This window comes from Otolemur garnettii, unplaced genomic scaffold, assembly GCF_000181295.1.
Source record: "Otolemur garnettii isolate 467f Iridium unplaced genomic scaffold, OtoGar3 scaffold00339, whole genome shotgun sequence".
Lineage (NCBI taxonomy): Eukaryota > Metazoa > Chordata > Mammalia > Primates > Galagidae > Otolemur > Otolemur garnettii.
Genome location: NW_003852734.1, coordinates 9,304 through 20,989, shown reverse-complemented (window position 1 = coordinate 20,989; position 11,686 = coordinate 9,304). Strand labels below are relative to the sequence as shown.

General features: G+C 37.9%; 1 protein-coding gene across 2 annotated transcripts; it reads left to right on the top strand.

The window, feature by feature from the left end:
• The first annotated feature begins 1,006 nt into the window (after nucleotides 1–1,006).
• Nucleotides 1,007–11,452, top strand: LOC100965484 (C-type lectin domain family 2 member D11-like). 2 transcript variants are annotated; one of them, XM_023509083.1, is made up of 6 exons: nucleotides 1,007–1,088; nucleotides 3,825–3,924; nucleotides 8,253–8,378; nucleotides 9,034–9,212; nucleotides 9,746–9,852; nucleotides 10,807–11,452. In XM_023509083.1, exons 2-6 carry the CDS (start codon nucleotides 3,849–3,851, stop codon nucleotides 10,943–10,945), a joined length of 627 nt encoding a protein of 208 aa, XP_023364851.1. In that variant the 5' UTR covers nucleotides 1,007–1,088; nucleotides 3,825–3,848; the 3' UTR covers nucleotides 10,946–11,452. The 2 variants fall into 2 exon arrangements, with proteins under 2 accessions (XP_023364851.1, XP_023364850.1); XM_023509082.1 differs by lacking the exon at nucleotides 1,007–1,088 and adding an exon at nucleotides 3,526–3,686 and having other exon boundaries at nucleotides 3,781–3,924.
• Nucleotides 11,453–11,686: the final 234 nt, after the last annotated feature.

The following is an 11,686-nucleotide window of genomic DNA, read 5'->3' as shown; positions in this document are numbered from 1 at the left end:
CCGGTGGGCAGCAGGAGAGTGCAGATGCATCTGTGGTGTTTGGGAATCCCAGAGGGTAGCAGGGAGGTGCCTGGCCTCTGTAGCCTTATCTCTGCCATCTGGAGCCCAGCTGCCCAGTGTCAGGACGGACTTCTTATTGTGGGGAGAATGTAAGCAGATCTTCACCAGCCCCCTTTGCAAATAATCATTTTACTCAAAAGCCAAATAATTTACATTCTATGCATGTGCGTTAAAAAAAGAATTCTAGGCTATGTGCTTGTTTACATAATCTCAGCTTTCTGTTTTAAATAGGAAGGGCAGCAAAGGCTGAGATCAGGAGAATTCTGAATGCAGTTCTGGGAACGAACAAGCCTATGCTTAGGTATTTAATTTTTTCTCTCTCTACATATATAATAATTATGTACTTATATTGCATTCACTTGTGGTAACATCTGACAAACATGGTCCAAATGCAAGGTCCTGAAATTAGATTCTTTCATGTCTGTTTTTTGGAGTTTGAGAAAGAAAAGAAAAGAAATAGAAGAAAGGAAAGGAACAGAATGTGGAGAGGGGAGAGAGAGAAATGAGAGGAACAGAAAAGGGGAGGGAGAGAGAGGGAGAAAGGAAGGAAGGACATCCCGGACAGGCGCTGGAGGGGGGCTCCTTCCCGCCTGTGGGAAGGAAGGTAATGAGACTCCAGGAGTCGGGAGGTCTCTGCGCCTGCTCCGCTCAGCCGCCGGGAAGAGCACAAAGACTCAATGCCATTGCTGGAGGGCTCAGTGCCGCTCTGGCAGCGTTACGCAGGGCCATGACCTCACATCCCACCCCGCAGTCTGGGGGAGAGGCGACCGCGGTGAAGAGGAAGAGTGGCTTCCCCCTTGGCGGTGAGTTGGCGGGACTGCGAAGCGCTTGTATGGGCTCCAGGAATCCCAGTCGTAGGGACGAGAGAGAGTCCAAGTTTCTGCCGTTGGGAACCTCGCGCTGCCTTTTCGTAGCGCTCCCGGGTTGGGGTGAAAGAGAAGCAGTCACCTGGAGAACCGAAAAGCGCGAAAGAAGGCAGCTTCTCCGGGAGCCGAAGAGAGTGACACCAAGCTACGGCCTTTCTAGGGGTGAGTGTCTGTCCATACCAGACCATTAGGGAGACAGATCTGCCCAGATGTCTCGGGCGTGTTACCTGCTCACTTCATCAGTTTGCAGAACTTTCGGGTGGCACAAGTTTACTGAACTTCAGACGATGCCACTGGGGAATTCTTCCGAACTGACCTTTTGGTCTGTGGCTCAGGGGCTTTTGCAAAAGCCTAGATAGAGAAACAAGTGGTCCCAGTGTTCTGTTTCAGAGCCACCCACTCGCTGTCTCCCCGTTCCCACTTGCCCCAGGCGCCTCTGCACCAACCCCTTTGCCCTGATTGGGGAGGAAACTTGTGAAAGCTGGGACTTCCAAAAACCTTGGTGTTTTAATAGAAGATAGGGATCCATTTGGAACTGGTCTGAGTGCCCTTGTATTTGTAGAACACAGTGCCCCAGCTTTCTTGGATAGGGTGACCAGACGTCCCACTTTTGGCGGGACAGTCCCGATTCCTAACAATTTGTTGGCGTTTTAAAAAAGTCCCGATTTTTGGAAAGAATGCACGGATGGGCGGGAGAACAGTAGGGGAATATACGGTTTCCGGCTGCCATGTGGCTATTTCACGAGGATATGAGTTTTTATATTATTTTTGTTAATTTTATAATGTTAAACTGTAATAATAACAAATAATTGTTGAGAAGTGATTATCAAGAACTGCTTATCAAAGTTTGCTTTGTTGTCAGGCCCCGCCCGCCCCTCCCCCGGTCAATGGTGTCCCTCTTTACCAATGTTAAAATCTGGTCACCTTAATCTTGGAGAGACTTGTCTTTCAACTAGGAGTGTCTCTATTTTCGTAAGATGTTGCTCCTAGCTGCAGTAATCCGGGTACTTTAAGCACAATCATGATCTATTTAAATGCCCATCCTGACTTCAGCGTTATACGCAGTGTATCCATGTAACAAAAATATTTGTACTCCCTTAATCTTCTGAAATTTGAAAATAAATACAATAAACAAATAAATGGCAGTCTCTCTACCCTGGCTGGGTAATTCTAGAAAATCTGTCCGACCTCTCCTATAGATGTCCCAGGAATTATTTCTTTTTTCTTTTTGAAAAGTAAATTTACTTCAGGCTAATGTGAGGATACAAACGACAAGTACAAAATATTTGATTTTGTTAGGTAGAGTCCCTTTGTGGTTATGTCCCACATATAAAAGCTGTGCTAGACACGCCAGCCCTACCCCAACCTCCTCCCCCTCCTTCATCACTCCTTCCCCCAACTTGAATTAAAATGAGTTTTTCTCCTTTGCAGGCATGCATTACATTATCTACTGGCTTCATATTAGTAGAGAATATTGGATAATTTCCATGTATTATTTCCTAAAATCTCATGTGGACCTACAGTTGTATCAAAATATACTGTTCGATTTAAAAATAAATACCAAGTTGATCTCTCATTTGGATTCAAATTTTTATTTTGAATTAGGAATCAGAGTACTATCAATACAGTACAGAGATGTTTTTTGTATCTCACTAAAGGGAAACCTGAGGCACAATAACAATTTTTAAAAGTTTGAGGAAGAAGCAATTCATGAATTGGGAAACACCAAGCTGAAAGAGGTTTAACATTCTAACTGACAGGAGTAAGCCCTCATGGGGAAAATGTCGGAGCAGAAGAAAGAAATTAGTGCCTTACGTGTTCTGTTCTGTTGAAAGTCCCTATTTCTTGGCTGCTCTCTGGTTGGTTGAGCTTAAGTTCTGTTTTCCTTTAATAGAGGATCAAGAAGCAGCTCAGAGTTTAGTTTCAGTCAAATCAAGCAAGGTTTAGGTCACTTCTGAAATCAAATTGTGTACTATTATATTTTTAAAACAGGGTTTGTTTTTTGTTCAAATATAATTACTTAGTAAATATTTTTATTTAGCAAAGTGAACAATTACTAAGATCTCTGACAAATTTATACTGGATTATCATGAAGTTAGCACCATCCTTCCAACCACCACCATAATCATGAAATAAAATATTGCCAGCAGTGTTCAAACCTTCTTGGGCCCCTGGTAATCACTTTTCCCCTTTTGCTTTACAAAAGAATCCTATTTCTTGACTTCACAGACTACTTTGTCTGTTTTTGAACTTTGTATAAAAGAAACAGTTCAAGATGTATTTTACAGTGTTTGACTTCTTATACTGAAAATTATGTTTTGAGATGTTGTTGCTGTGGTAGGAATTTGTTTGTGCTCATTGCTGTATAATATCCTCCACCATATCAATACACCATAATGTGTTTCCATTCTACTATTAATGGGCATTTGAGTTTCCATGTTGGATACTACAAATAATGCTGTTCCAACAATCTTGTACATGCCGTTTAGTATGCATAGATTTTTTGTTGGGGAGGAAATATTCTTATGAGTAGAATTACTAGATTATGATTTAGTTATGTTCAACTTAATAGTAATGTCATAGAGTGTTATAAAGTTGATATAAATATTTATTCTCCTACCGGCAGTGGGTAAGAGTTTCAGTGGTATCCTATACCCCTAAACCCTTTTTAATTTTAGCCATTGTAGGGGACATTTGGTGTTTCTGTAGGCTGTGAACCAGACAAGTTAATTACTCAAAGTTCACTGATACACATGTCATCTCATAGTGGTTTTTTTTTTTTGTGGGGGGGAAGTTTGGCCGGGGCTGGGTTTGAACCCACCACCTCTGGCGTATGAGGCAAGTGCCACCCCATCTCACAGTGTTAATGCTCTCAATTTCCTTCCTGATCTACTTCAGACTGTTCTTCTAAGCGAGAAGATCATGGCTTCAGAGACTTCCGTGAAAATGCTTCAGACAGACCCTACATTCAGAGATTGCATGGAGAAAGGAGAGTCTGGTAATGCAATTGATAAAATTTGAAAAAGTACATTAGCATCTAATAGTCTCTATAGAAAGAATGTGTTTGGGTGAGAGAATTGTGCAATTTTTCATCATTTCTTGTATTACTATGTATGTTACTTAAATATTTCTGGGGCAGGAGAGATGAACAGCGAATTAGATGAAGAAAAGGATGAGGAAAGAAAATGTTCTTTGTGTTTCTATTTTATCCTCTATATTCCCAGGTCTCTGGCAACTTGCACTCTGGCAAGTCACAGTAGAATGTTGAAGAGCATGTCCTTTATGTGCCAGAGTGGTGAGGTTCAATTCTAACAACCTTTTAGAGTTGGTTTTACAGATCATTTGTGATTTTAAAAAAGACATGGGTGAGGGTGAGAAGCTGGAACTAATCACCAGCAAGTCCTTTAGCATTTCAGTTTATGACAAATTTTATAAGAAGGAAGCAAAATAAAGGGGGTGTGTTTATAATTCAGTCCAGCAGAAAGGATCCCTTTTACTGAACTTCTTTCTTTTGCCTTTTGAAAAACTTTTATTTCATTCTTTTTCTTTCCTTTACCCTTCCTCCTAAATTTTATTTATTTATTTTTGTCAGTAAAGAACCTTGGATTTCCTGGAAAATAGGATTCATATTTAACTCAAAGAGAAAATTTGTAAAGAATGTTATTTTTCAGCTAATTTTGGTGGTTACAAAACTAAATGTTTGACAGTAACAATGTTACACAATGCAATTGTGAAACTTCTTTTTAAATGCATCCTCTTTTTATAAGTTTTTGGATCCTAAAACTGAGTTTAAACTTTCCAGCAATATAGTTTATTTCTTTATTCTTTTGACAGATAATTCCTAATTTTTTTTCCAACTAGAAATTTGAAGGACATGTGTTTAGTGTGTATTCTTTTTTTTTTTTTTTTTTGAGATAGAGTCTTACTATGTCATCCTCGGTAGAGTGCTGTCGCATCAGAGCTCACAGCAGCCTCAAACTCTTCGGTTTAAGTGAGTCTCTTGCCTCAGCTTCCCAAGTAGCTGGGGCTACAGGTGCCCCCCCCAAAGCCTGGGTTTTTTTTTTTTTTTTTTTTTGAGATAGAGTCTTACTATGTCATCCTCGATAGAGTTCTATGGTGTCACAGCTCACAGCAACCTCAAACTCTTGGGCTTATGTGATTCTCTTGCCTCAGACTCCCAAGTAGCTGGGACTCAGCCCCCTGCCACAATGCCCAGCAATTTTTAAAGAGAGGGTCTCAATCTTCCTCAGGGTGGTCTTGAACTCCTGAGCTCAGGCAATCCACCTACTTCAGCCTCCCAGAGTGCTGGGATTACAGGCATGAACCACCACACTGGCCCAACAGTGTGTACTCCTAAGTGGCATATGAATTAGGAGGGAGACAGGAGTAGTACTATACTTGATCTTAACCAAATGGCCGAGAAGGAATTGGGAAATAAGAATAGGAAACACAGTTAAGAAAAGCAGAAGAGAAATAAGCAAGAGCGAGAAATGGAGCCAGGACATCAGTAGGGGGAAGTGGAGACAGGGAAAAACCAGGAGAGAGCAGGGACTTTAGAAGATTAGTAAGAGAGGCCAATGGGAGATTTGGGGGAAAATTTAAGTGGTGATTTACATATTACTCTAGTAACAGTGGAAAAATCCTAGAAATCATAATGTACTGAGTTTCAAAGACTCTTTTGCTTTAATGTTGAGCCAGAAAGAATGAAGGTTGAAATTTCTTTTACTAGCTCATAACTGTGTACATTACTGTATTTAGGGGGTATGATGTGCTGATTTTATATACCATTTGGACTGTTTACATCACACTGGTTGACACAGTGTTCATCTCACTTATTTAATTTATAAATTAGAGTATAAAGATTTATACTCTACTATTAATATATTTGACATGTACCCTTGCAATATGCACAGTAGGTGAGGTCCTACCGATTACTGTCCCTCCACCCGTCCATCCTCCTCCCCTCCTGTCGCCTTCCTCTTCTCTCCCTCTCTCTGGGCTATAATTGTGTTATATCTTTCTTATGAAAGTGTGGGTGATTATGAAGTTGAAATTTTTATAAGGAGTTTATATACTCTAATTATATACTCTAACTCATTATATACTCTAATGATGTATACTGCTTGAAACCATGCAATACTATTTAGATTTTCCTTTGAATGTAAGCTGAGGCTCCCTGTTGTTCTTAAAGATCTATGTTTAGTGAGTAAAATGTAGTGGTTGAAAGAAAATCATCAGGAACATTTTTAAAAGTATAAGTTATATTCAGTAAATTCTCTCTTGTGTACATATCTATAGGTTTTCACAAAGACATATAATTATGTGACCACCATCAAAATCAAGATATAGAACCATATTCTCCCTCCCAAAAAACTTCCTGCATACCCCTATTCTGTGCTTGGCAACCAGTGATCTGTTTTCTGTTCTTAACACTTTTGCTTTTCCAGAAGGCTACCCAACTGGACTCCTGCAGTAAAGTGTAGAGTCTGACTTCATTCACTTAGTAATCATGCATGAGAATCATCTGCAGTGTAGTAGGTACCAATAGTTTATCAAAGTCCAGAGTTGGATAAGTGAAGATTTTCTTTAGGCCTGCTGCAATAAGAATAACACTCTGACTTCAACTAATCGGACATCTCATCTCAAAATCAAACTGAAACTGACTTTTGTTTTAGCAAGAAGTTAAGAAGGGTGGGGGGCGCTTGTGGTTCAAGGAGTAGGGCACCAGCCCCGTATACCGGAGGTGGTGGGTTGAAACCGAGAAGAAGAAGTTAAGAAGGGTTAGGAAAGAACTTGTGGGTAAGAGAGGGTGGTGGGGAAACGAGCAGGTGCTAACATGTAAGGCGTTTCAACGGAAACCTTTGCTTTTTATAGTTAGATTCTACAAATGAACCGCAAATGTGAGCTGTTTTTGCACGTTAGTGGTTTAGAACTTGTTAAAATAAGTGATGGGTATATCCTTCCAGTCGTTCATTATGCAAATGTAAACTTATATTCCTTTTATTTTACAAAATATGCCATATTATACTCACCTTTCTGCACTTCCCTTTTTTTTTTTTTTTTTTGCTTAACAATATATCCCCAAATCACTATGAAGTTGTGGGTTGTCAGTGCTGTGGATGTTACCTAACAAACACAAACAGTGTAACCTAACCATATGTATGCTTAAATAATCTGAAATTTTTTTAAAAAGAGAGAAAAAGAAATCAACAGTCTGGAAACGTGAAATGTGTGGATATTCCCTGGTCCGTTCATGGGAGCTAGCCTTGCCATTGCTCCATTTGAAAACTGGAACCTCATTTTTCTCATGACACGATTGGCCTTGTGGACCAATGCTGAGGTCCCCAAGGCATGTGCACAGTCATTCCCAGCTGAGGTCTTGCTACCCACCCATAACTTCCTTATTTGTGGGGACTTTGGTCCTTACACCTCCTATGTTATATTTTTTGATGTTACTATAATCGGTACTATTTTTATATTTTAATTTCTACTTGAGAATTGCTAGTTATGGATACAATCAATTTTATATGTTAACATTGTATTGTACAGTTTTGCTAATAACCTCCTTTATTCTAGTAGCCTCTTGGTAGATTCTTTAGAATTTTATATGCAGACAACCATATTCTCTATGAAGAGAAACACTTTGATTTCTTTCAGTCTGTATGGCATTTAATTATTTTTTCTTGCCTTATGGCCCCTGTTAGTACCTCCAGTAAAATGTTAAATTGGACAGGTGAGAGCAGACGTCCTTGCCTTTTACCTGGTCACTGGGGGAACATGTTCATTCTTTCACCATTAAGTATGATGGTAGCTGCTGTTTCTCTGTAGATGTCCATTCAGGTTGAGGAAGGTCCTTCTAATTTGTCCAGACTTGTTATAATAGATGAGTAAATAATAAATTTTCACATGCTTTTGCTGCATTTGTTGAGATGTTCATAGTTTTTTCTTCTCTTAATCTATTCTGTTAACATGGTGTATAACATTGATTTATTTTCTAATGTTTCCCTCAGTACTTTTAACCTGTTTTGTGGTTATGTATTGTGGAGGTAACTCTGAATTATTTATGTTCTTTTCATCCTAATTTCTACATTTTTAAAATTTTTTTTTCTATTCTAACTAGAAGATTCCCTGGGCAGAAATTCGGTTTTTACTATGGCTAGTTAATTTGGGTCATGGCTATCATTTGTGGACCAGGACCTTTTGTGATGTAAGTCGGCAATAGGAGATCTAAAGTATAGCTGAGTTTAGAGTTGATTCTATGATCAATTTAACTTTTTGTCCCTAGGACCTTCATGAGATTGAGATTCTGATATTTGTATTTTATAGGTAAAGATCTCCAAAGAAAATGTCTGGCAGTTCTATCTCCTTCAACACTTCCCAAGGTTTTTTGTTACCTTTTCATCAGTGCAGTCCTAACTGCAGGTGTGGTTGCACTTTCTATTGTTCTGTCAGGTAAGTTACTTTGTCTCCAATTTGTATGATATTCTTAACACATGTATATGGTCTGTGTTCTTGGAGCTCCATTACATGCTGGGCACTATGTGAAATGCTTGAGGCATGTCACTGAATAAAATGCATAAATATATATATATTTATAACAAAATTATATATATATTCATCCATATGTACATTGTATTTGTATGTCACACACATGCAAAAAACCTACAAGAAGCTCTAGATTATACTTTGGTACCAAAAAATCATATTTTAAATTCTGTTTTAGGTTTTGTAGCCCCAAGAAATACAGCATAGTGAAATCCAAGACAGACAATGAGTTTGCCTTTCTGTTACCAAGAGGAGGAAGGCTGCTATGAAAGAAGATGTGGAAAAAAGGAATATGTGATCTTAGGAAAGAGGATAGTTGTTGCTATAAAAATCAATTTCCTCAAAACTATTAGTGTTCATGTACACCTTAAAACGTCAAGGGTCCAGGTACCCTGCTGGAAGACCACTGAACTGATGACCATTGTGCTTAGACTAAGACTCTTGAGTGATCAGTTAGGAAAGCAACAATCCAAAATAGGATAGTAAACAAAAATTAAAAAAGGAGAGAGATAAAAGAGATAAGAAAATGTATTTATTGTAATTCACTGTAATTGTCTTTTAGTGAGACAGGAAAAGGTGGTCTCAGAACCCTCTCTGTATGCTGCCTGCCCGAAAAGCTGGATTGGATTTGGAAATAAATGTTTTCATTTTTCTGAAGACACAAGGAATTGGACATTCAGTCAAACCTTCTGTGCCTCCTTAGAATCCAACCTTGCTCAATTTGAAACTGTGGAGGAATTGGTAAGAAATATTTTTGAGTCTTGTTTTCTTTTACTTACTTGGCCCCTGATATGAGTAAGCTGCATAGGGCTAAAGCTGAAATATGAGGAAGGATCTGATTTTACAGAAAATTTGAAGCATGAGATTGTCTAACATTTGTTGAGGGTATAGTCTCTTCCTAGAACCGTGTGAGACTTCTTAGATAAATCTTCTTACATAGAACCCATAGTTAACCTGCAAAATTATTATTCTCATTCTGCTAAGAAAGAGGCTAATCATACAATTTGTCATTCAAATTAGGACATTTGGAGCATTGAAAGTAGGCATTAATTATGGAGGAATAACAGATATAAACTGAAACTTTCCCTGTCACACTGGGATATATTGTCCTCTTAATGTAATTTAGGGTCAGAGACATTTGTCATAAACTAAGAATTGAGAATGAGTCTAATTCCAAAGTATGTGCCTTCCAGTTATACCATGAGACTCCAAGAGACTCAAGAGTAATATGAAAGAGAGAGACACATGTTGTCATTTTCTGTGTTTTGTAATAGAATTTCCTGAAAAGATACAAAGGCCCCTCTGACCATTGGATTGGCCTTAGCCGAGAATCAGCACAGGACATTTGGAAGTGGACAGACAACACTGAATACACCCTCTCGTACGTTTGAAACTTCTTTTCCTTCTACTGTGTTTGTGTGCTGTCCTGTGGGTGAGTTGTGTTCATGAGATGAGAAATGTAATACCATGCACAGCTCCCTACACTATGGGGTAAGAAAAGTAAATCCTCTTTCGGAATGTCATTTAGCAGCTGTGCCTTTGGGAAAACTTACTGTGATTTCAGTTGAAATCTCTAACATGATGGAGACATTTGGGATAGTACTTGCATTTATATCCACTGATTTCAAGCTTTTCTTTGCTGAAATGCGTGTTTAGAACATAGATAGAACTGCTACTGGCACATCCCAGAGGTCCTACAATCCTAGGGAGCCATTGAGGAACTGGAGTCCACAAGGCTCTTAAGTTCACTCTTATAGGAGCTGCATCCACTCACAAAAGGAAAGTACCCAGGGAACCTAAAGGAATCACTCCCAAAGTTCTATTGCCAGAAGGACCCTGGTAAGAGTTCCTTGGATTGTGAATATTTTAATGGGGTATTTTGAATGTAACTGTTACATTGGAGCAGATAAAAAGTAGGAACTCAATCATCCCTTAATCAAAGACAATAAGCCATTTTAGGAACTTAATAAATAAGAAAATTTTTTTTTTCACATATTTATGAACTAGTTCGGGAGAAGGCTGAAACTGAAGGCCACTGATGGCAACATTTCATTTGGGTACAGTAGCGATCACCAGCTAAATACCTAATCAACAACATAACTGGGTTTGGTATGAATGAATAATGAACTTACTATTTTCAAGCAAGGACCCTGAAAACATAAAGGAAACTAACTACAGAAACGGTGCATCTTACTAAGAAGCAATATTAATGACAAACTTTTGCTCTTCTATTCATAGTAAAAAAACATGGAATGGGGGTGCTGGAGATTGTAGGAGAGGAACAAATATGGATTTTGAAGTTAGTAATATTTAATACGTTTTCATTTGGTTTTAGGTTTGGCATCAGAGGAGTTGGAGAATGTGCCTATCTAAATGACAATGGAATCAGTAGTGCCAGGATCTACACAGATAGGAAATGGATTTGTAGCAAGCCAAACACTTATGTCAGCAGCTGCCGAATTACAGATGCTTAAGGGGGATGCATTTTAAATTGTTATCTATAGCTGTTGCTTCTATTTTTTTGTCTACCAAAAATATTACAATATGCATTCATAATTTCTGTTAATTGGAAGGATACAAACAATTAAAGATTTAAATAATACATAGTAGTATAATATAAGTATTTGGAAGACTATGTTTCTAAATTAAATATTTGGGTATGAGCTGATGCTTACATTTGGAATGTAGAGTACAGTAAATAATCAGTGAACTCCTCTCCTATGACCAGGTATAAAATTTTTATATAGACAGTGTTTGCTTTGCATGCATGGACCAGAGAAGTGAATATGCTAACTAAAACCATGCAAAGTGACTTTTATAATCAGTGAGAAAAATTCTACTTGGTCTCTGACTTTAAAAATGTGTTAACACATTTAAAATTCTTTTATAGAATTTAGTTACAAATATAAAGAGACATTTATAAAGTCCGAAGACTAATATTTATTTTTTACTCTGCAAATTAAAACATTAGAAAATCAACAAAGCACTTTTTACAATTTCTTAATGTTTATATTTCAAAATTACAGTACTAAATAAATGCATCTATAAGCAAATACCATTCTTCATTTTACCTTTTATTGGATTTAAGTACTGTTTTTATCTCAGATAAAATCACAGATATTTACTTGAACTCTTTAAGCATTCAATAGCCAATTTTATAGCTACCTATAAATTACTAAATAAATTATTTAGTTTAAAAAAATTACAATTTTTAT